A 25,853-nucleotide genomic window follows, 5' to 3' on the forward strand; every position below is an offset into this window, starting at 1 on the left:
CGGTTATTCAAAATTTACTAGAATCGCAAACGCGACGATCCGCCGTTATGTCCTTTTGGCCGAGCGTCGCAAACGAGACGATCCGCGTTTAAGGAGTTAAAGTCCCATTTCCACTTATTCTTGATTTTTTACAGTTACGTCGTACTGTACCAAAGTCTCACATCCATAGTGTACTGGTAGGCATTAACATACATAGATGCACTTATATTCCAGCCTGTATGTGCAGGTCTTTGATTTGTATTAAGGCCTTCATAGCCCCAGTCACCTTTTTTCCTTGAGCCTTTGTAGCCTACGGTTCCTGTATACATCGAACTTTTCTGCTATTGTGCCAGGATACTTAAACTCTTCCACCAATTCAAGTCTCACTCAGTTTTCCAGCACAGCTCACTGTGAGTCATGTTATCTCTGTACATCCTTCACTTCACTCTTATCTTCATTTACTTCCAAGCCATACTGCCTGCAGACATCACAGAACTCAGAATCATTATGCAAATATTCTGTTCATTACATGCAAGCAGCAAAGCACCATCTGCATTTGTAGGTTAGAAATACTTCAGACTCTCTCATAACTCAATCCATACACTGTATACTATAGTAAATAGCTCTGGGGACATCGCACACCTCTGTCTCACTCAAACATTGATACTGAACTACTCATTGGGACATCCAGCTACACTAACACATGCATCATTTCTATCATAAAGACTCTTTGCAGTATGGTACGGTATTCAGTGTTTGAATCAAGTCATTGTATATGAGGGGGTCATCACATTTGACGGTGGTAGCCCTCCCAGTGGGTGGGAGGTGGAGGGGGCTAGAGCGCTGAGTGAGCCTTTTTCAACAGGGTGATGTAAGCTTGCGCCAATAAAATTTTTTAAAATTAAGCCAATATGTGGCCATATGCAGTGAGTAATGTATATCAATATTTAAAGGTTCATGATGCATTATTCCCAATACTGTATCATTTACAGATTTCCCAAATATGTTTGCTTCTTGTAGCTCATGCACATTGCAGCATTGTATGCAGGACCAGCCTAAGGAGCTGCGGGGACCCAACTGGGAACAGTTTTGGTGGGGCCCCCAGGTTCACAGCCAAGGTCTGTAGAGTCATAGAGATATACATAAAGTCTGTTATAAACTTTATATCACGTGGTAGAATGGAAAGCAATCAAAGTGTGCACTTAAAAAGTGCATGTGAGTTAATGGACCAAATAGATCTAAGCTACATCTGTCTATCTACTGTATCTATCTGTCTGTCTATCATCCAATCCTATGTTGCCCCATGTGGAGCATAGGGGCCCAGGGCTAGGTAAGTTGGTCCTGACATTTAAGATGAGAGTGACCAGCCTCACTCATCCCTGAGTGGCATTATGTGAGCAATAACCCGAACCACCCCTTGGATATAAACCTTCACCAGCTCTGTCTGATTGGAGCACTGCAATTACCCACTAAACCACCAGGCACCATAATTTGGTTATATGGTTACCACCCAGCATCGTAAATGGTTTCCTGGTGTACAGGAAACCATTCGGCTTGTCACTCAGTGTAGAGTCACCCATAGGCAGAAGGAACAGGAAAGAATGAAGGAAAGAAAGACAAAAGAGGGAGTGTAAAGTCACCTGTAGCCAGAAGGATGAGGAAAGAATGAAATAAAGAAAGACAGAAGAGGAAGGAAGGAAAGGAGGGAGGAGAGGAAAGGCCAGACACCCAAGAGCAGCACTACATCGAGTGAGTGGATGGTGAGCGCCCCCACCTACCGCATGTAAGTCTACAAGTAAACAAACAAAATGTGTATATCCTTTGAAAAGTACATAGTTACAAAACCACTTGTTTTAGTGACTGTGAAATGATTTTTAAAAAATATTTGTCTTGGGTGCTCACCATCCTTTCACTCGGTGTAGTGCTGCTCTTGGGTGACTGCCATTTCCTCTCTTCCTTCCTTCCTTTCTGTCATTCTTTCCTTTATTCTTTCCTCTTCCTTCTGTCTATGGGTGACTTTACACTGAGTGACAAGCCAAATGATTTCATGTACACCAGGAAACCACTTACTATGTTGGGTGGTAACCATATAACCAAATTATGGCTCCTAGTGGTTTAGTGGGCAATTAAAGCACTCCAATTAGATGAAGCCAGTGCAGGTTTAATCCGAGGGATGGTTGGGGTTTATTGCTCACATTATGCGGATGAGAGAGGCTGGTCACTCTCATCTCAAATGTCAGGACCAACTTGCCTAGCCCCAGGCTCCTACATTCCTCATGGGGCAACACAGGATTAGCTGATGATGATGATGATGATTAACTTTCTCAGAGAAATAAGTGTTTACGCTGTTCTGTAATTAATTAACATATTTAATTCAAGTGCAGTAAAAAAATTTCATAATATTCATCATTCATTCATCACCTAATCCAGTGTTGCCCTATGGGAAGCATAGGAGCCCAGGGCTAGGCAAGTTGATCCTGACATTTAAGATGAGTGTGACCAGCCTCACTAATCCCCGAGTGGCATTACATGAGCAATAAACCCCAACCACCACTTGGATATAAACCTGCACTGGCTCAGTCTGATTGGAGCTCCTTAATTGCCCACTAAGCCACCAGGTGCCATAATTTGGTTATATGGTTACCATCCAGCAGGGTAAATGGTTTCCTGGTGTACAGGAAACTATTTGGCTTGTCACTCGGTGTAGAGTCACCCGTAGACAGAAGGAAGAGGAAAGAATGAAGGAAAGAAAGACAGATGAGGAAGGATGGGAAGAAGGAAGGAAAGTGCAAGCACCTGAGAGCAACACTACATCACGTGAGTGGACGGTGAGTGTCCCCACCAACCACGAAATATAAACAGTATAAACAGATACTACTGACTTTTTAAGAATATAGAAGAAATTTATAATTGTTGCTATCTATCTGTTGCCAGACACCTTAATCCCATAAGGGATGGCCACAAACAAATTGCCTCCATGTCGCTCATTTCACTGCCCTGCTCCTAGCTTACACCCCCCCTCTCTCATATACCTCTCCATTCCGTCCCTCCATCTCATCCTTGGCCTCGCCCTCCCTCTTTCCCCCTCCACCTCACTCACATTCGCTCTCCTCGTCAGTCTCTCGCTTTCCATCCTTTCCACATGGCCAAATCACCTCAGTGTGTTTCTACTAACGCTTCCCATCACATCCACATTCACATCACAACGCTCCTTCACTTTCTCATTTGTCAGTCTGACTCTCCATGTGACTCCACTTGCTCCTCTCACATAACTCATTTCCACTGCTCTGACTCGTAACTTGTGTCCCTCCAACAAGGTCCAAGCTTCACTTCCGTACGTTAGAGTTGGTATCACAATACTGTCATGCAGTAACTTTTTCACTTCCATGCTCACTTCTCTGTTTCTTATCCCCCTTTAAAGCACTTCACACTCTAGACTTCCGTCCTTACTCATCATACTACCTAAGTACTTAAACACACTCACATTTCCCATTTCCTCCTCATCCAACCTCACTGTACATTCACTGACTTCATTTCTCTTGAACACCATAACTTTACTCTTCCCTACATTCATCTTTACATTCCACTTTTTACACACTCTCCCAAACTCATTCACCAAGCCTTGCAGCTCCCCTTCATCTTCTCTTAACAACACAGTATCATCTGCAAACAACAGAACACGTAGTTTGCACACACTGCCCTGTCTCATTAGGGCTGCTCCAACATTCACTGTCCTACTTTATACCTCTTTTATAGCCCCATCCATATACAGATTGAACAACCATGGAGACATGACACATCCCTGTTTCAGTCCATCCTTCAAATAGAAAAATTCACTCAGTTCACTGTTTACACGCATTGCAGCCTTAGCACCCTCATACCTAGTCTTCATGGCATTCAGCAGCTTCCCATGTACTCCATATATTAATACTTTCCACATTCCTTGTCTATCCACCCTGCCATATGCTGTCTCCAAATCCATGAAGGCCGCATACAGCTTCTTTTCCATCTCTAGAAGCTTTTCCACTAAAGACCAAAGAATGAATATCTGATCTGCACAACCTATTTCCTTGCTAAAACCTCCCTGTTCTTCTCCAATTAATTCCTCTGTTATATCCCAAACTCTGTCAAAAAGTGTCCTACCATATACTTTTCCTGTTACACTAAGAAAACAAATGCCCCTATGATTACCACACACTTCTTTTTCCCCTTTTCCTTTGTACAGGGGAATAGTTATATCTGACCTCCAATCCTCCAGGACTTTACCTTCCTCCCAGGCCAATTTGTACATCTTTCACATCCATTCTACTACTATCTCTCCCCCGTGCTTCAGCGTTTCACCACACACTCCATTAATTCGTGGGGCTTTCCCCATTTTGACTTTCTTCATCGCTTCCACAACTTCCTTCCTACTGATTTCTTACTCTCTTCTCACATCCCTCCTTCTCCCAGCCATTCCCCAGCCATTTATATTTACATTATTTTCATTCTCTATGTTCAGCAGTTCCCTAATGTGTTCTCTCCATTTGCTCATTTTTTCTCCCTTCTCCAAAAGTAACCTACCATTTTTATCTTTCTCTCCTCAACTGATTTATTAAACAGCCTGTCTAACTCTCTTTACCTCTTAAGTTGCTGTTCCCTGTAAAATCTGCAGTGTGGTGTTAGTGTTTTTTTTTTTTTTTTTTTTAACAGAACAGAGGAAGGAAAAACAAATGAATTAAAAAAATAATTCATACACCAGAGTACTAGTGTCCTCCATTCATAAAATGTCTGTAACAGTTGGACTTGAACAGCTGTGTGTTGAAGTTTGTGGGGAAACAACTTCGGGGAAGCAAGCTCCAGAGAGATTCAGTTCGGAGAATAAAAGAATTCTGATAGGCAGAAGTTCTGCAATATGGCTGTGTGACATTCCAGTCATGAGCGCTACCAGATGCCTGTGTAGCACAAGGCAAGGCATGGAGATATGGCACAGTGAATGCAACTTTGTCTCAGCATTTGCCATAAAAGTATCTGTAAAATAATGCAAGGGAGGCAACATTCCTTCTTACTTGTAGGGGAGGTATTTTATTCATAATAGCAGGGTTATTAATAATTCCAACAACTTTGTTCTGAATTTTGTCTAGTTGTTTTAGTGCAACCTCTCCACATCCATTCCACAAGGATGAGCAATATTCAGGCTGAGAGCACACATGACTTATAAATTATAGCTAACTGCTCGTCAGTGAAGAAGTTACAGACTGTACAATAATCCAAGTTTCTTTGAGGCGGTTTTAGCAAGTGATCTAACATGAGAGGTCCAGTTGAGGGCATTGTTAAGTGAAACACCTAGAATTGCAGTACTTTTGGAGATAGGAATATTATTCGCATTGAAGGTAATATATGAATCTGGCAATATCTGTCTATTAGTAAATTGTATATACTGTATTTGGTTTTACTAGCATTAAATGAGACAAGGTTATTTTGTCCTCATTCATTGATCTTAGATAAGTCTTGATTCATGGAGATGGCTGTACTAAGTTGAGAGTTAGAGATATTAAACTTTGTAAATTGGTGTTTTAGTGTGAATGAACTGTGAAGTGTTGATTCATCTGCATATGAATGGATGGGATTGTGGGTGACAGATAAGAGACCATTAATATGAACTAGGAATAGGGTTGGCACCAGAACTGATCTTTGTGGCATGCCAGAGTTAATTGAGTGGTAATTGGAATATACATCATCTGCTTTTACTGATATTTCTGTCGCTGAGATATGAGGAAAGCCGAGGAACAAGAGACGTTAGTCCATAGGAAGGGAGTTTGGACATCGGGGAATGGTGCCACACTCTGTCAAAAGCTTCAGAAATATCAAGGACTTCTACATGAGTTTCTCCATGTTGGTCAATTGGTTGATGGATGGTATGAGTCAGGAGATTGAGTATGTCAGTGGTGGATCTTTCATGGTGAAAACCATATTGTCTATCACTAATTAAGTTGTTGGATTCAAGGTGTAGTAGTATAAGTAGTAGGTGTTCCCTAGGCAGTCTGGCTGAACGATCTTGAGTCCCTAAGGAAGGCCACGGGCGAGCTGGGCTTTCCCACAGAGCTCTCAAGGAGTGTATGTTGTGTTGTTGGTGCAGGTGATTGTGTGCAATGCAGTCTTCCATAATGTGCTTAATAGTATGGGGTGCTGTGTTGCATCCTGGACAGGCATCAGCGACAGAGTCATCCAACCTCTTCTGATAACTCATGAGGGCTGGATGATGCCCACATCTCCGCCTGTCCAGGTGGACCCTGTCCTCACAAGGGAGATAGGATTCCGAAGGGTGGATATCAGGAGGCCATGCATGCAGCTGTGTGTTGTCTTTGAGTGACTGAATGGAGCGACGAGTGATTTGAATATAGATATACTTCTGGAAGCTGGTCTGAGGTGGGTGAGGGGGTAGATGACAGTATTTGTGTAATCATGTGCTAGTTGTTGTTTTGCTATTCCTTGGTGTATGTGGATGTTCTGCCATGTATTATAGTGGATGGTGTGGGTTTGTGGAGGCTGCAGCGAAAGTTTGTGTGCCTCTCATGTCTAGATGATCCTTGACTTTGAGGAGTTTGGTTTCTTGGTGTAGGTGGTCTGTGGGTGTAGTAGCTGTGCAGTTTGTGATTATTTTTAAGGCCATGTTCTGTATGGTCTGTAGGATATTGTAGTGTGTTTTAGAGAGGTTAGAAGCCCAAGCAGGGCTTGCATGTTTCATCACTGAATGTGTGTATTGTTTGTATACTGTGGTGGTGGTTTCTTTGTTGTGTCCAAATGTTGTATGGGCAAGTGACCTCAAGTTGTTGACTTGGTGTTAATTTATCTCTAGTGTTTGTGATGTGTTGTTTGAATGACACTGATGTATTGTATGTTACACCAAGAATTTTGTGTGTGTGTGTGTGGTAGGGGAGTGTTGTTTATGGTGAGGTGTGGAATGTGACTATGCTTCTGTCCAGTTGGTGAGAAGGGTCACTGTAGATTTGGCTGGGGCTATTTTGAGCCTGTTTTTGGTGAACCATTCATGTAATGTGCTGAGGTATGGTTGGAGGATGTGTGCTGCTGTGTTTGCATTTTGGTGTGTACATGCAAGTGTTCCGTCGTCTGCGTAGGAGGCTATGTGTATTTGTGGTGTGTGAGATGTGGTTATGTCATGCATGTATAAGTTAAAGAAAGTAGAGGACAAAACAGATCCTTGGGGGACACCATTTCTGCAGTTTCTGATGTTCAAAGATTGTCCAGCAAATGTTACATGTGCACATCTGCCTGCTTAATAGTTTGCCATCCATCTTTTAGTGTTATTGTGCATGTTTGTGTTGAATATTTTGTTTGTGAGGTTGTGGCGGGGGATCACATCAAATGCTTTGCTATTGTCTAGTGTGACTAGGAGTGTTCTGTGTGGTGGCTTAGCTGAATTCATGCCATCAAAAACTCTCTGTGCAAGGTCTGTAAGAAGTGTGTTCGTGGAGTGTAGTGGCCTAAAACCATGTTGTGATGGGGCTTAGGGGAGTATGAGGTGTAACTAGTTGTAATACCAGTCGTTCAGTGACTTTGGAGGGGATGCAAAAGAGTGTGATGGGGTGGTGTGAGGAAGGCAATGTGGGGTCGTTGTTGGGTTTGGGGATAGTGATGATGGTGCCATGCTTCCAGATGTTGGGTGTTATGTTGTGTGAGTAGTTGTAGTTTGGTATGTTGGTGAGTGCTTGTTTGCCTTGTGGTCCAAGGTGTTTAAGGTGTATGTTGCTTATGATGTTTGGTCCACAGGCAGATGAGTGCTTAAGGTTGCTAATGATGTAGTTCATCTGGTTGTAAGTGAAAGGTGCGAAGTCTGGGTCTGTGGGGAACTATCTCTTGCGTCGGATGACACGTCGATCATCATGATGGGGGTTTAGATGGCTGACATGTGAAAAGTGATTGATGAGAGTGTTTGCTAGTTGTTTGTTTGAAGGTATGGTGTCTGTTGCTGTGATGGCAGTGTTTGATTGTGTAATGTTTCTGTTTAGTGTTTTGTAGAGTTTGCTGGTGTTCTTTTGTGATCAAGTATTTAGAGATAATTATTCCAATTTAGTGTTTGCTGTTCTGATATTTTATTGGTTATCTGAGTGTTGAGTTCTCGTATTTGTTGTACGGTGTCTTGTGTATGGAGTGTTGGGGAGTGTTGTAGTGTGTCCCGTTGACTGAAATTAGGGTTGTGTCTCTTTCTGTTGCCTCTGGGGATGTGTCTTTTGTCTGCATTTTGAATAATTGTGTTGAAAGTGTGCACAGAGATGTTGATGTTTGTGATGGGTGTACTGTTTAATGTTTCAAAGTGTTGTTCTGTTTCAATTGTGAAGGCCTTCCAGTTGGCTCTCTTATAATTAATGTATGTGTGTCTGTGGCCAGCTGGGAAGATTCTGGTTTTGGTAGTGATGATGATCGGGAGGTGGTCAGAATCAAGGATTTTGACCACACTCTCCAGGATGTTGTGGGGATGAGGTTTGGGTAGCAAAAGGTGATGTCTGGGGATGATGAGAGGAAGAGGGCTTGGTGTGGGATATGGGTATGTTGATGGAGATTATTGAGTATGAAAAGATTATCTGTTTGGGATTGTAGTACCAGCCCTCTGTCTGTGTCAGGGTTGTTGACGTACTGGTTGCTTATTAATTACAATTTCAAATACTTTACCAAGAGATGATGTGATAGCTATTGGTCTGTAATCAGAGGGGTTGGAGAAACTTCCTTTCTTTGGAATTGGGTGATATTGGCTTCTTTCCATGAATTAGAGAATGAAGAAGTACATATGCATAGTCTGAATAAGTTAGCTAGAACAGAGGCAAGTTCTGAGGTATACTCTTTCAAAACAATTGGAGGAATTCCATCTGGGTCCGGAGCTTTGTTGGTTGGTAAATTGTCTAGGATGGATTTTACGTATCTAGTCAGTATTTTAAGTGGAACAATTTCAGGAGTCAAGTTCTAGTACTGGGATGTTCTGGCTGACTTCCTTTAAGGTAGAATTTCTTGCAAATGTACTGATATTCACTTTCCCACATGAGTCATTTGCAATATTGCCATCTGAAGATTTTAGTGGGGGAATGGATGATGACTTGTTAAAGTTATTATTGACAGAATTGAGAGTTGACCAGAGTATTCTGTTCTCATTAGGGTTGTTAAGTAGTTTTGATGATTTTGAAGAAAGTTTGATTTAGCAAGATTTATTGTAGCTTTTGCATGGTTTCTAGCAATTTAAAATTGACAGTGATTCAGATGTTTTTTATTTTAAGTGAGAGTTATATGCTAATGACTTTTGGGCCGTTTCTCTGGCACAGTTGCTATTGAACCATTTTCGAGAGTCGGATCTGTTAGTGAACTGTTGATTTGGTATGAATAAATCCATACCAGCTAGTACTGAGTCATTAATGTGGGACTGGGTAGAATTTACATCAATTCTAAGTTGCAATGTGTTGTTGTGTGTACTTGACAAGACTAGAGTAGATTTGGCTACCATAGCTCCCTAGTGCAGGGCCCCCTTAGGCATGGGGCCCAACTGGGAGCAATTGATCCAGTTGGCTTAAAGCCGGCCCTGATTGTATGATGCACTGTCACTGAGAAATACAGTATAAAGGCTTGAATGATGACAGTATGGTTGTATGCGTGTCCTCACTTGGCGGTCTGTTGATAGGTTCGCTTTTTTCTTTTTAATCTTGTATTCTTGTTTGTTGGTCCTATTGCTGCCTACTGTTATGGTAAGGGGAAATCAGATTATAGTGCTTATCATGTACCTAAATTTAAGCAATATTCCCCTGCAAAGTAAAAACTGATGAATAGAATCTAAACTAGTGTAAAGAGGTAATATTGTTTTCTTCCCTTTAGTAGGAACACAAGGACTACAATTTTAATTGCTTTATTCCAGGTGATGTCATTTATTGGTTTATTCTCTCTGTTACAAAGTTATTTTATTCAGTTTGGAAAAATCCTCTTGTATTTTGGGAGGTTTAGTAAGGCTGTATCAAACTCTCCCAGTTTGAAAATCTATCCTAAACTAATAAAGTAATAAAGAATAGAATGAAAATGGCATTTTCTGGCTGTATAAGGTAACTGGCTCTAATTTTTATGCTATTTTCAGGATGACAACACCAGATGGAGCCCAGATAGTGGTGGGTGAAGTGGAGTGGTTGAATGGTTTAGGGCCACACCTACCTGAGCCTCCTCTAGCCCCAGCATTGGAAGCAGAGAAAAAATCAAAGACATGCATGAACTGTATGTTAGAACGAGTTAGTTTTGAGAATCTAGTGTCCACAAATGTTACATCCAGCCAAGAGCAGGTGGGCGAGTGGGTTCTAGGTGACCATTTACATCGCAGACCTCCATCAGATTACCATGCCATAAACCCTTGTTTTGACAGCAACCCTCACTCATTGACAGGAGAATATCTGGCCTCTCCAAATTTATCCCCAAAACGATTTTTATCTCGGCAGCAGAAATGTGAGTCAGAGAAGAGAATTAAAGATAGGCAAGTGGATCTTAAGCTAGCACAGGAAAGCTTCCTTGTGTTGGCTGCTGGAGTGCAAACTGAACCAGGTCAACTGTTTACTTTGTGGTGGGCTCAAGCTGGGCAGCAGCACAAACGCAAGAAGGACTGAGAGGCATGGAAATAGGTTTACTGTACAGGAAGTCCTTGTTATGAGTTGACTCCTTTGAAATTCTTTTGTTGTTGTTAACCTGTTCAGCTTAAATACATATTTTTCAGTTTAATTTCCCTAACACTAGATGATATCATTCAATTGGGAGATACTGTTTGAAGTTAAGTGACTAGGTAATATGCTTATTTAACTCATTTACTGCACTACAACAGTTTTTTTGTAAGATGAATAAAATTGTTTGATGATAGCAAGTATAAACTATAAAATATTGCATCAGATTGAAGGGGTAAAGTCCTGATAAAGAAAATTGCTTATTAACCCGTCACGTCCCGAGGTTTTCCGCACCTCCGACATCCCCCAGTCCCGAGGTATTTTCGAAAAAATTTTTTTTGGCTAAAACCTTCGCTTTTGGTGAGAAACATCGAAAATTCATAGAGAAATCGCTCACCTGAGGTTTAAAATACCCAATCCAGGTAGGAGTTCCTCCTTACCTGACTGGGTTTTCTAACATGCTGGCACCAAAGAAAACAAGTTCTATGAGAGGGTAACTATTTTATCCACTCAAATGTACAAATGTATATGTAGTATGAGAGTATATTGGTTTTCAAGCAGCAATAAAGGCATTATAAGCATTGTTTCACTCACTAACTAATCACCATACCTGACCTTTTTTTGCTACATTACCTGATCATTATTTCTGGCTGTTTCTTCTTCTAATGCTATGTAAACATTGTCCTCCACATTGTCATCGATTGGGGAATCACTCTGGCCCTGAATATCTTTACTAGCCAGGTCATTGGTAACAGGTGAATTGCTGAGACAATGGCGTGGGGGGGGGGAGGTTATGCGGTGTAAGGCATTGTCCCTGCTTGGCATCTTATAGAGGAATAGAGGAAGGTGTCCCGTGTATACATACGAAAAATCACGCGCGAAAATTGAAAATTGTGCAAATTAGGGACCTTGCAATTGCACGACGTACCGGTACGTCACCGGGACTGGCAAATGTAAATCGTTGCAACGTACCCATACGTCGACGGGACGGCGCGGGTTAACCCTTTCAGTGCTGATTTTTTTTTTTCTCCATATATAACCATCCTCCATACTGGTGCCAGAATTGTGCTTTTGTTTTGTTTACAAAGGCTCCAACATGCCTGGATGCATCTGCCTTGGTCACCTAATGACAGTTCTCAATGCTGGTCGATCTCTGGCAGCCTTCTTACTCAGTTCCTTATCCCTGAGGCCACACTCTTTGACCTTGTCCCAGGTCTTTTGGTCTGCCTCTTGCACCCCTACCCCAACACTCTCTGCTCCCAAGAGTTAACTGTTACTCCCAGTCCTTCATGTATGCAACAGATCATCTCTGAAGCTGTCTTCCTCTGTCTTTATTTCTTACTGCATATGACCTCCAGTCTTTCAACCTCAGTGTGTCCAGGCATCTTGAGGTGTATGGATCTTTAATTAGGCTCTCTGTTACAGTATCTTGTGTTTATTTTTCCTTGGAGGGAATAATCTTGCAGGCTTCCAGCCATTGGTTCCTTCTTCCTAACATAAAAAAAAAAAAAAAAAAAAAAAAAAATCACCTTCCATCCTCTCCACATGCCCAAACCATCTCAATCTACCCCTCCTTGTCACAAAACCAATACACACCAGTCCCATCCTTCCTCCCAACTCTTCCATCACAAACCAACCCCCCCAGGCCTTGCATCCAGGGATGCACTGCATATCCACTTAATCATTGTCATTTCTTTATGTTTGAGCCTATGAATAACATAATTTACTGCCCAGGTTTCACTTCCATACAGCATCACACTCATAACATGGTCTTAAAACTGCATTTTCTTTTATATATATATATATATATATATATATATATATACATATGAGGGTGGATCAATAAATTCTCGGCCTCAGGTAGAAGAAAAATATAGAGCTGTGGTTTATTTTTTATTTCTCAACATAATCTCCCTTAACCTCAGTGCACTTAGAGAACCTGTGCTCTAACATCTTACTGCCCTTGAAGAAAAATTCTTTCTCTCGACAGTTCAGATATGCTTCAACGGCAGACACGACATCATTATCGCGCTCAAATCTCTTTCCTCGTAAGTGATCTTTCAAATTGGGAAATAGGTAAAAATCACTCGGGACCAGGTCAGGTGAATATGGTGGGTGATGCACAATTTCGAAGCCAGCTTCATTTATGGGAGCCATCGCAACAGCTGACTTGTGGGCTGGTGCATTTTCCTGGTGGAACAGGACTCTGCGCCTCAACCTTCCCCGCCTCTTCTCTTTGATTGCTTCTCTCACGTTTTTGATCAAGGTGGCGTAGTAGTCACATGTGATGGTCTGTCCACGATGCAAGTAGTCAATCATGAGAATACTCTCAGATTCCCAGAAGACCGATGTCATAATCTTGCCTGCACTGGGTTGTTGATGGAATTTGCAAGTGACATTGGAACCATGGTGTTTCCACTCCATGGATTGCTTTTTTGTCTCGGAATCGAAGTGGTGAATCCAGGTCTCGTCCATTGTCACAAACCGCTTGTAGAAGTCATCTGGATTACGCTGAATCTTGGACAGGAGCTCTTGAGAAGTGACCACCCACTGTCTCTTCTGATCGGCTGTCAACATTCGGGGAACCCACTGGGCCGACAATTTTCTCATGTCCAAAACATCAACCAAAATTGATTGTACTGTGCCATATGACACCCCTATATCCTCTGCTATTTTGCATATAGTCAGTCTCCTGTCAGCCATAATCATATCGTGCACCCTGTTAACATTTTCATTAGTCACTGTGCTGGGGCGACCTGGACGTGGGGCATCATCACACAACTCCCTGCCCAGCTTAAACTCATGACACCATTTCTTCACTGTGGAGTACAAAGTCTAGTCACCCAAAGTAGTCACCAAATCATCATAGACTTCTTTTGTGTTTGATTTTTTTCATGAGATACTTTATCACTGCACGGTATTCAGAAGGTTCCATTTTCAGAAATGACCATATCGCATGTCACTCAGTGGCCTGCAAATGAAAAAATATTTGGGTTAGGAACTTAAATTTTGACCTAGAACATGTAAAGGTTGACCCTACAACAAATCAAAATACGATGGGTGTACCATAGTTGCAACCAGGGTAGGATGAGGACTTATTGATCCACCTTCGTATGTATATATGTATATCTATCTATCTGTCTATCTATCTATCTGTCTATATACACACACACACACACACACACTGCTCGCTGGCGCAGTGGTAGCGTTCTCACTTGCCATCTGGTAGACGGGAGTTCGCGCCTCGCTCAGGTTGCGAAAAGTTTCACTGACGAAGTGGGTGGTTACTGTCCCCCTCGAGCAAGGGGACGGGTGTGTGCGTGTGTGAAGGTCACAGCCTTGCCCTTAGATCAGACTATATGAGCTCTCAGCTCCCTTCCGGGAGGGTAAAAGCTGACGATCACGACCATCAAGTGATCCTGACCGACCCGGTGAATTACACATACAGTAATCCCTGTACTTTCCAGACGCCCACTTTCCGGACACCCCACTTACCGGACATTGTGGGCCTGGACCTTCGGAACCCAAAAATGGCCAAGAAAGGGAAAAAATCCCCCCAAAATCAGAATTTTTTCGCACCCATAATTTGAAATTGCCGCGTGGCGCTGAACAGCTGTTACACCATGGACCCTTCACCCCTTCCTTCCTCCCTCTTCCCCCCTCCCCTGTCAGGGTTGCCAATGTGGGCCAATTTGGTAATGAAAAATTCATTTGGTAATTTTTCATTCATTCATTCATTGCCAGACGCCATGTATCCCAAACGGGGTGGCCAAGGGCTTAGAGTTAATTGTTTTACAGGGAGGGGCACTAATCCTCCTCCAACCCCACTTGACACGTAGGGAGAACGTTATGCCAACAGCATCTGGTGTTCCCAGGCGGTCACCCATCCAAGTACTAACCAGACCCAACGTTGCTTAACTTCGCTGATCGGATGGGAAGCGGTGTACTCAACGTGGTATGAATCAGAATAATGCAATACCAAACAGATTTTTCACATGTGTGAGGATACACAGGATGGAAATGGTGGATTGTTTGCTCTATCTGATTAATCTGCTAGCCTATATAGTGTGAAAATAATCAACATGCTGTTAATTATAAGAAGTGTGGTTACATGTATTTCCACTTGTATATATAATTAGCGAAGAATAAATGCTAGCTTTATGAATTTGGTAATGAAAAGCTATATTTGGTAATGAAAATTGAGAAGTTTGGTAATGTGGCCCGTTGCGATCTGGCAACTCTGTTACCCCATCATCAACAGTCACAGCCTAACTCTGATCGAGAGCAGATGCTTATCGTAATGGAAGCCACATGTACTCGTTTTTGTGAATAAACAGTGAGTAAACTGCAATACCTTGCCACTAGACCACACAGGAATTTACAGTGTTGTGCAGTGTGAAGAAATTAGACTTTAGAGTGCAAAGGATTAACTGTGGGGTGCAAACTGGTGGTTGAAACTGGTGTGGTGCAATTAACAGTGTGCAGTGTTAAACAATTATAACTCACAGTGCAAAGAATTACTGTAAGTGCAGCACAACGCTGGATTACTGTACGTGCTTCAAGAGCATTTTCACCCCTGCCAAAGCCAGAGAAGGCAGCCACAGATGTGCTGTAAGTACCCTGGCTGAGGTACAGCCACTTCTGATTCCTCATTCTTTGGTTCCTTTTAATTTATTTCATGCTTTATGTCCATTATTGGTGTGAATAGGGTCTTAAATAGGTTTAAATATGTGCTATGCATGTCTGGTAGGGAGTTATTTAGGTGGCTTTCAAAGTTAGGCTGGGTTAGGGTCCTTAAGTACCAGTCCAGGAGCCAGGGACTTGTTGTAAGTACCCAGAATGTTTAATATTGTATAAACTCACCTCTAAAACCTCATTCTCTGGTTCTTTTGCATTTATTTCAGTCTTTTATGTCCCTTATTGGTATGATTTGGGTCTTAAATAGGTGCTATGCATGTCCAGTATGGAGTTGTATAGGTGTTTTTCTGAGTCAGGGTAGGTTAGGGTCCATAAGTACAAGTCCAGGAGGCTTGGGCCCACTTTCCGGATGGGACCACTTTCCGGACATGCTTTTGGCTCTGTTACATCGGAAAGTGGAGGGATTACTGTGTATATATATATATATATATATATATATACATACAGTACCCTTGCGTCCAACACGCGTTTGTCCAGCACAATTCGCGTCCAGCACGGAGAGCAAAAAATTAGTATGATTTAATACAATTTAATTACTGTAACGTGTGCATTAGCATAACACGCACGGACCTCCGAGAATTGGGCGAAATCCTCAGAGTTCGCCTCTAGCACGATCACCCCTGGTCCAACACGGTCATACTGGACGTTCCTGTGATGCTGACAGCCAATCAAAACTTCTGATCAAGTTGCCTTCCCCACCCGCTATCGTGATGTGATCGAGATGTCGCCCAATAAAAAATGCTTCTGCTCTCACGTGATGTTTTGTTTAAATTTCTCCCACCACAGTGCCACTCAGTCACATAATTCGCATTGGAAGGTGCTTTTTTCTCGCTGCATTTTCTGCCCTTGCAACTGCATTTTATCCTGCTCACGATGCCTAGGAAGCCTTCTGAGAACCCCAAGAAGTGGCGGCACCTCCCTCAGGCCACCAAGCTAGAAATCATCGAGAGGAAGAAGAAAAAGGAGAGGAAAGTGGACATCGCCAAGGCCTACGACGTGAATGAAGCCAGCGTGAGGACCATAATAAAACACCAAGACAAGATCCTGGCAGCAGTGAAGGCTTACGGAGTGCTAGGACAGGAAGAAGCAGGCCTTTCCATGGATGTGGATGAGGATAGTGATTCTGAGTGTGATTTCGCAGGATTTATGAGGGAGGTTGAGGAGGAGCAGCAGCCATTACCCGCTAGTGACTCCAGCTGCCATCCTCTGGGGACCCATTAGGACTACCTACAGCCTCGGATACCACCTTCCATTCCCAGCAAGCCCACCAACACTATCCTAAAAGGTTAGGTATCATTCATAGTACAGTACCATTTATTATAATTACATTAGTACCAATATATGTAAAGGTATATGGTAGGTATTTACGGTGACTTTTCCGAGGGTTGCTGACATAATTCATTTTTCCCCATAAGCTCTGTTGTTTGTCCAACTCGTTTTTGGTCCAACACGGGACCTGTGCATGACAATATTACTGTGTTGGACGCGAGGGTACTGTATATATATTTATATTTATATACAGTATATATATATATATTGCCAGACGCCTTAATCCCGTAAGGGGTGGCCGTAAATTAATCGCCTCCATGTTGCCCTGTTCCTCTCCATTTCACTGCCCTGCTCCCAGCTCACACCCCCCCCTCTCTCATATCACTCTCCACTCCATCCCTCCATCTCATCCTTGGCCTCCTCCTCCCTCTTCCCCTTTCCTCCTTACTCACATACATTCTTTTCATCAATCTCTCGCTGTCCATCCTCTTCACATATTATATATATATATATATATATATATATATATATATATTATATACAGTATATATATATATATATATATATATTATATACAGTATATATAAAAGAGCCACGTTGATGGTTTGTTTGTCTTTCAGTCACACCCAAACCAAGTTCCAGAAGCCCCCAAACCCATATATATTCTGAATCAGGGTGACCTAAGGATGGTTTTAAGAGGGTCAAAATTCAGATCTGGGTCATTTAAGGTTATCAGTAGAGTGTTCAGCTTTTTGGCCCAGGCAATGCCAGATACCCCTGCAGCCCAAATTTTGGCATGGAGACTCACATGACCTCCAGTTCGGACATAGGCTATGTGAGGTTGACCTCTGAGGTCATTTGAGGTCACCAGTTGGAGGTCATTTGAGGTCACTGGTAATACACAATCGACTGACTGGACACAGTAGCCCAATTTTTGGCATGGAGACTCACTTGACCTCCAGTTCAATCATAGGCTATATGAGGTTGACCTCCGGGGTCATTTAACCCCTAAAACGCGGGGCGTTGCGTTTGCGACGCTCGCCGAAAAGGACATAACGGCGGAGCGTCGCGTTTGTGATTCGAGTTAATTTTGAATAAACGCGGGCAAGGATGTTCCAGTTGGTATTGTCTATCAGTACCACCACCCTTTAGCTACAATTAACATACTTTACCTTTGTACTACTGACCTCCGTTGTTGCCAAGTATCGCGTTTTTCCCCCCCTCCCCCCCCCACCACGGCCCGGCCAGCCTGGCTGTGATACATGGCAGTGCTCTGACTGCTCAGAACTGTAAATCTGCGCTCTCCTCTCACAAGCAGTTTATGCTAATAGGAAACGCTTGTTTCCCCAGTTGTAACACTAGCTTTTTTTCGCACGGTTTGCCCCTGTTTAGCGTCAGTTTACCGCAGTCTTTCAAAGTGACATTATGGCGAGTTCTAGCTCTTCCGAGTCAGTGCGAGCGGCCGACAGGAACAAGAATAAAGTGATGGGCGTAAGGCAGAATAAAAAGCGCGCTGCGGTGATCTTTTGGGAAGTAATATGATTGAAAATAATGTAGTATACGTGTTTTTAGCTGTGAAAATGGAAATGTTTGTTGAGTGATGGGAAGACCGCTGCCGTGCTGCATGTCGCCCGTACACTTCGTTGATTTTAGCCTTATTTTCAGTACTTATTGTACAAATACGGATTCCAAACTACCTGTACGTTGTAGTATAAAGTTTACTGTGACAGAATGAGGCTGTGGTAGAGGGGAAACCGGGTTGCTGGAGGTGTGAAAGTGAAGATTTTGTTACCCAACTTTGCAAGTCTCCACAAGTCCTTGGGTAGTCCGTGAAGGCTCAACACCTGTCTCTGGAGAAAGCTGAATGTAAGTACTATCTGCCATACCAAGTATAATGTTCTAGGGTTCATCTCTGATTTTTGGCTAATATTTTCCTACAGGTACTCAGACCACGATCGAACGCCGCCACCCGGGGGGGGTCGGCTGTCCATGGCTGCACATTAGGGGTTAAGGTCACCAGTTGGAGGTTGTTTGAGGTCACCTGCAATACAAACTCGACTGACTGGACCCAACAGCCGAAAATTTGGCTCGGAGACTTAAGAGCTCCAGTTCGGACATAGGCTATGTGAGGTTGACCTCTGAGGTCATTTGAGGTCACCGGTAATAGTAAACACGTGCACACAAATACTGTGCAGTAGTCTGTGAAAGCTTGAATAGAAAGTTCCTGGACCTTTTATACTGTAATCTCTCTACAGAAGCATAAGATGTACATGATCTTTCTGGAGTAGAAAGAAAGGTTGAACTAGAACAAATAGGATTACAGTGTTCGCCTCTTTGGCCCAGCAATGCCGGGTATCCCTACGAGTTTATATATATATAGATATATATATATATATATATATATATATATATATATATATATAAAAGAGCCACATTATTTGTTTGTCCTTCAGTCACGCCTAAACCAATGGCCAGAGACCCCCAACCTCCAGACCCATAGATATTCTGAATCAAGATAACCCAAGGATGGTTTTAGGGGGTCAAAATTCAGATCTGGGTCATTTGAAGTCACCAGTAAATTGTTTGCATTTGTGGCCCAGGCAGTGCTGGGTACCCATGCAGCCCAATTTTTGGCACAGAGACTCACATTACCTCCAGTTTGGACATGGGATGCCTGAGTTTGACCTCTGAGGCCATTTGAGGTCACCGGTTGGAGGTCACTTGAGGTAACCGGTAATAGATGCTCTAACTACTGGACCCAGCAGCCCAGTTTTTGGCATGGAGACTCACTTGACCTCCAGTTCAGACATAGGCTATGTGAGGTTGACCTCTAAGGTCATTTGAGGGTATCAGTAATACATGCTCAAATGACTGGACACTGCAGCTCAGTTTTTGGCTTGGAGACTCACATGACCTCCAGTTCAGACATAGGCTATGTGAGGTTGACCTCTGAGGTCCTTTGAGGTCACTGGTCAGAGGTCATTTGAGGTCATCAGTAATAATAAACAGGTGTGCACAAATACTGTGCGTTAGTTTGCGAAAGCTGAACTAGGTAGTTCCTAGACCTCTTATAATCCCTCTTCAAAAGGGTAAGAGGTACATAGTCTTTCTGGAGTAGAAAGAAATATTGAACTAGAACAAATAGGCTTAGAGTGTTCGCCTTTTTGGCCCGGCCAATGCCGAGTATCCCTGCTAGTATCTCTCTCTCTCTCTCTCTCTCTCTCTCTCTCTATACTCTGTATGTATATATATATATATATATATATATATATATATATATATATATATATACAGTAATCCCTTACTTTATGTGAGGGTTACGTTCCCAGACCCTTCGTGTATGTGGTAAATTCGTGTATACGTTCTGCGCATGTGTGCCCGTTATTACGCATGTGTATTACAGTGTATTACATCTGAATAATACTGTTTATGCACTACATACACCTAATAAACTGGCATAAAGTATGAAAAACAACAAAAATGTAAGAAATTTAACACTGAAAAAACTAGTGTACAGTACAGTACTTGCTAAATAAACTGGTATGTAAATAAATGACAGGGAATTGTCCTAACAACGAATTGTCGCTGACATTCCTTCCCTAAGTTTGTCCAGCACTTTAATTTTCTCTGTCAGCGACATCACTTTACCAGCCCGCTTTGGTGTGTTATCACATGCATCACTAACACTACACTTTGGCCCCATGTTGGCAAACAAGGCAAGCAGTCACTGGAAGGCAGAAAAATAAGCCACAAATAACGATTTGCGATTCACACACGGTTTGACCATCTGATTCAAACTGACTGTGTGGTGCGTGGTAGACCGACCTCTCACACACACACACACACACACACACACACACACACATGTATGTGCAAGGGCAGCGGGTAGGCATTTTTATATTTTATTTTTTTCTTTTAAAACTATTAACTCCACGCCTTTGGCCACCCCGTTTGGGATACATGGCGTCTGGCAATGAATGAAATGAATGAAATTTCTCTCATATATTAAGATTATTTATTTGAATACTATAATTTTGTTTTAATCATTGTATGAAAAAATTAATGGATAACCGAAATCGCTTGAAAAAAGTTCGTGTGAATTAAGGGATTACTGTACTATATATATATATATATACACACACTCAACCCCTGCTATTGCGCCTAATTGGTTACAGCAAACACGCGTGATAGCTGAATTCGTAATAGCTGAACTGAACAATCAATGGGAATATTTCTAATTGGTTTTTCGTTGGGCCCATTTATCTAAGTTTTAACCACTTTATGCCTACGATTTCTTGCCAATCTCTCCTCCAACGTGAAATAAAGCATTATTATAATAATAATATTATAATGAATGAATAAACAACATAAAAGGCCATCAAACTTTAATAAGGATTAAGGCTTGGATGGTTTGAAGGGTTCCGAGGCTTGGAAGTGGCTTAGTTGCTGCCAGATCTCTTTAGTTGTCTCCATGATTTCTTAGGGTCCACAGCTAAAGGGGGTATCACACGGTACATCGTATCAGGAATGGTAGAGGAAGATTTAAGTGGAACAAAACTTGGATGCTATCACACACGTTCCTCATGTTGTTGCCAGAGCCCCGTCTCAGTTGTAAACACATGATTACTTTATCGACATCACAGTTTTCTCGGCATAGGAAATATTAACTCTTTATAAGGGTTTCAAAACGATTGATATTTATTCTAAAATACATTATTAATCAGTATTCAGTATTAGGCTCAATTTCAATGTTGCAGTCCGATGTATTCTGTCGAGTCGCCTGGGTTTTGGTCACACTGTTTTGCCCATCGTATCCTCGGCAGGAATCCATTCAGATGCATTCCAAGTGCCCGTGGTATCATCGGCAATTTTACCACATTACTCTTCCGATTAACCATCGTATCCTCAGCAAACCTTGTATGAAGTGCCGTGTGAATAAGTTTCACTTAGCCTGTCTTCAAACTCAACGCGTGATAGCAGTCTTGGGGTGCGTGATAGCATGTATGGTTGTGCATTTGATTTGTGCGCGATAGCAGGTAACCGCAATAGCTGAACGCGCGATAGCAGGGAGTTGAGTGTATATATATATATATATATATATATATATATATATATATATATACATACATACAGTCAAATCGTCTAAGGCACGGCTAATTGGTTCTGGACCGTGCCCGTGCCATAGAAAATCGTGCCATACAGATAACTAAACCTATGGGAAAAATGGAATTTGGTTCTGGACATTCACCCAAAGTCCTCCTTATCACCCCATTTTTCCACACTTTACACATGCACACAATGAAGCAGTCAGTCAAAGCATGTATAACACGTAACAATAGGCACAAAAAATGGGAGGGTGATCAGCCTTGTGTCTACTTGGGCAATACCACGCACTGCAGATCGAGCGAAAAAAAGGTCGGCCAAGTAGACACAGATCAGCTGACCGACCAAAACATTAAAGATGGCGGAGGCTGCCTGGTCAAGCACTGATTGAAGAACTTTATTTGATAAAGTTTTTATGCTCAAGTGTCAACAAAGCTCACATTTAACACATTAATAATCATTCTTATATACATGATGATGATGATGGGAGGCATTATACTTCGTCTTAGCTCAGAGATAGGTGCTTCGTCACTGACCCGTTCATAGCGGGTTTACGAACAAACCTATAAACTAGTCACAATACCCAAAGTATCTTTAATGTTTCATTACTTAACCCCTTAACCGCGGGGCGTCACTTTCGTGACGCTTGGGAGCAAGGGATCATACCGCAGGGCGTCGCTTTTGTGATTCTGTGTTATTTTGAATTCACCCGGGCTTCCAAGTGGGGGCTTGTATCATCTATCAGTACTGCCAATGTCCAACACTAGTCAGCACTCCTAATCTCATCTGTACTCCCATCCATTGTTGACAATTTAGCCATTTCTCCCCGTTCTTGACTCCCCTCCGTACCCCCCCTCCATTACCCTATCCTCTCTCCTGCCCGGCCGTGCTACGCTAAGTAAATCTTCCCTGGAATTTTTCACTGATTTCATCCATTGAAATAAGCCCTATGTCCTATTCTTATACCAAATAATATATACAAGAAAGAAATAAGGTAAGTGAGAGTGCCATACACCTGGAATTGGCTAATTATCACCTGACAACACCTCACGTGCACTCGTTCGCTAATTTTCGTTTTTTTTTTCCCCTTGAAATATGCCGTATAATCTATTTTCGTAATAAATATACATGTAAGGAGGGAAGGGAGAAGCCTAAGTGATATTTACATTCACCAGGAACTACCTAATTTATAATGTATTGTCTAGATTTCCTGCCAGTCATTTCAGTGCTAGACATAGCTGTTTCAAGAGCTAACATTGGTAGCTCTGAATATCCCCTAAGTAGGCCTCTAATCTATTTTCATAATAAATATACATGTAAGGAGGGAAGGGAGAAGCCTAAGTGATATTTACATTCACCTGGAACTACCTAATTTATAATGTATTGTCTAGATTTCCTGCCAATCATTTCAGTGCTAGACATAGCTGTTTCAAGAGCTAACATTGGTAGCTCTGAATAACCCCTAAGTAGGCCTCCACCCCGGCCCTCCGTTATCAGTTTACTCTCATCTTCCGAAGTGAGGGTACGTATGTTTCTTCTTGCTGACTTCAAGGACTTTTTTCACCCCCATGCAAAGGGCCCTGTGACCTTTACCCCCTACTAAACCTCGTGTGGAAAGAGGTAAAGGGCTGACAATTGATAAAAGAGTGACTACGATCTTTCTATTGAGTAAAACAGTGCAAGTGGAATTGTAAATAATGTGTAAATAATGTGTAAACAGCAAGTGAAAGTAATGAATGTAAATATACGTGAACAATGGAAAATAGTTTTATAAGTTACTTCAAGTGACAGTGCATAACACAGTGTAAATAAAATAGAAATGTAAATAACATAAATAAAATAGAGAACGTAAATAGAAATGTAAATGAGTAGTATTATAAGAATACGAGTATATACCCTAGGAGTAATGAAAGTGAAAGTTTCACTCTAGCATGTCTGAATGCTGTGAGTTATGAGAGTGAAGATGAAAGTGACATTCACTCTCAATGCTAGTATACAGGACGAGAAAGTGAATGCTACGTATTTTACTGAAAGAAATTGAATCCCTACAGTGACAATAAACTAATACTACTGAAGGAAACTTATGGATAAAGACTGTAGATATATATAAGTGTTATATAGTAATAGAAATATAAAGTGTGAGGGGTTTTATGAATAATAAATGACAGAGTACTAAGAGCGAACTAGTGCCAGTGCGACGATCAGACGCGCTCGTAATTTCCATTGCTTTCACAGTGTTTTTTTTTTTGAGTATGGATCCCAACTACTTGAAAATTGTAGAATAGTGTTTATAGTGTTTGTATCTGGCTGTGGTAATCATATTACGGGTTGTCGGGAAGTGTTAAGTGGAGACTTCGTTACCCTACTTCAGAGGTCTCCACAAGTCCTACGGTAACCGACGAAGGCTCAACAATCATTCCAGGAGAAAGCTGAAGGTATGTGCCATAAGCATATTTAATTTTATTATTCTAGGACTAATAACTGATTTTTGGCAAATATTTTTTGATAGTCTGTCGGAGCCCAAATAACCCCGCGGGACATGCAAGTCATTGGTAAACAAGCCCGCGGTGTAGGGGTTAACACAATGAATTTGGTGCAGTTTAACCTCCTTATAAGTGACAAAATAGGCCACAGTTGGAGCATCTGTAGTATGGAGCTGAAGTGGTTGCCATCTTCTTTGTTTACAAACAGGGGAATGCGCTGCCAGAGGAATTTGCCCGTGCGTTTCAAACCTTGCCGCGCCTGCGTCATAGGTAGTTTATGTGCATGGTTCATTTTTGGGAGGTCTGGCACCTTGCCGTGCCATAGAAAACCATGGCATAGAAGTCCGCGCCATAGGCTACTTGACTGTATATACAGTAATCCCGCATTATACAATGCCTCTTTATACAATATTTCGCATATACAGTGTCAAAATTTTAGTACCCTATGCCCACTATACAATGGGAACAATTTGCTACAATGATGGATCATCCGCGGCACAGTGAACAGCGAATGTGCAAACGCAACAAAAATGTCCTCACACTGTTGGCATTGGACCACACACACTTGTCCACCGGTCCAGCCTCATTAGCTAGCCCTGCCCAGCCAGCCAGTTCTGACATTGATGAGTGAGGGCTGTGACTGTGAGGCCGAGTCGGGACAATTCGCCGTCAGGACGATTCCCCGTCATTTATTTACGTATCAGTTTATTTAGCAAGTACACTAGTTTTTTAATTATGTAAGTTATAAAAGTGATGGTGGTTTATTGTTTATATAGTAAATGTAAAATATGGCATCAAATCATGGGCATTAAATGAAAAATAATAATATATTTAAACGTGAGTCAGCTGATTTATTATCGTTCCTTCATCTTAGCATAAGGCTACATACGAGACATTGGCATTTATATAAATGCCTAATTACCTTAAGTGAACGATCGACATACTTTGGAATTATACAAATAATCTTCATATTACGTCTATATAAATGTTTTGGGACAATTCGCCATCAAGTCAATTCGCCATCACAACAATAACAAGACAGTTTGCCATCGGGACTTTTAGTTGTCAGGATGATTCCCCATCATTTATTTTCTTATCAGTTTATTTAGGAAGCACACTAGTTTTTTAGTACTGTACTTGTACCTCTTCAAAGTCATTTTAATATACCCAGGATGTTGTAGTACCAGTGGAAATGGGTGATGCTAGAACATAATTCAAAGTCAACTACAGCAAGGTAGAAACAAGTTAAATATTGTCAAAAAGTGCAACTTACAAATGATATCCAAAGCCATTGCTATTGAATGAAAATAGACTTTGATAGATCCCCCTGCAAATTAGTTATTAAAGTATCAGTTAATCAGTAATAAGTATATTTATAGAATGACGGGGAATTGTCCTGACGGGGAACGTCCATATTATGACAGCGAATTGTCGACTTCATGGCGAATTGTCTAGGAACCACATAAACAACCCTTGCTTGCTTCAGTAAAGGTAAGGACTACTGTATACTGTAGTTTTCATGTTTTTTTCTCTTTATTCACTATTAATGTGTTACTTTAAATGTTTAAACATAATGATATTTCATGTATGTGAGTGCTAAGGTGTGTGTATGTGAGAGTTTAGGCACGTCTGGGAACGTATCCCC

At 41.8% G+C, this 25,853-nt stretch overlaps 2 protein-coding genes and 1 pseudogene across 2 annotated transcripts in view; 1 reads left to right on the forward strand and 2 right to left on the reverse strand.

Moving 5' to 3' along the window:
- The window catches only part of LOC145415534 (uncharacterized), a 69,525-nt gene extending 58,412 nt beyond the window's left edge, over window positions 1-11,113 (forward strand). Inside the window, exon 6 of the mRNA XM_080284758.1 lies at window positions 10,088-11,113. Coding sequence (XP_080140884.1) covers window positions 10,088-10,604 — 517 coding nt within the window. The 3' untranslated portion in view covers window positions 10,605-11,113. The remainder of the gene's footprint in view (window positions 1-10,087) is intronic.
- Window positions 11,114-12,548: 1,435 nt separating this feature from the next.
- Window positions 12,549-13,364, reverse strand: LOC145415587 (histone-lysine N-methyltransferase SETMAR-like). Its single transcript, XM_080284808.1, has one exon. The coding sequence runs from the start codon at window positions 13,362-13,364 to the stop codon at window positions 12,549-12,551; it is 816 nt and encodes a 271-aa protein (XP_080140934.1).
- Window positions 13,365-14,505: 1,141 nt separating this feature from the next.
- Window positions 14,506-14,622, reverse strand: LOC145415784 (5S ribosomal RNA; annotated as a pseudogene).
- Between the last annotated feature and the right edge of the window lie 11,231 nt (window positions 14,623-25,853).

Source organism: Coenobita brevimanus, chromosome 103, assembly GCF_032717465.1.
Source record: "Coenobita brevimanus isolate Jiangsu-jjx chromosome 103, ASM3271746v2, whole genome shotgun sequence".
Taxonomy (NCBI): Eukaryota; Metazoa; Arthropoda; class Malacostraca; order Decapoda; family Coenobitidae; genus Coenobita; species Coenobita brevimanus.

What these genes read in the sequence shown, in the direction of transcription:
- LOC145415587 (XM_080284808.1), bottom strand. Translation starts at nt 13,364, where the DNA reads ATGATTATGGCTGACAGGAGACTGACTATATGCAAAATAGCAGAGGAT.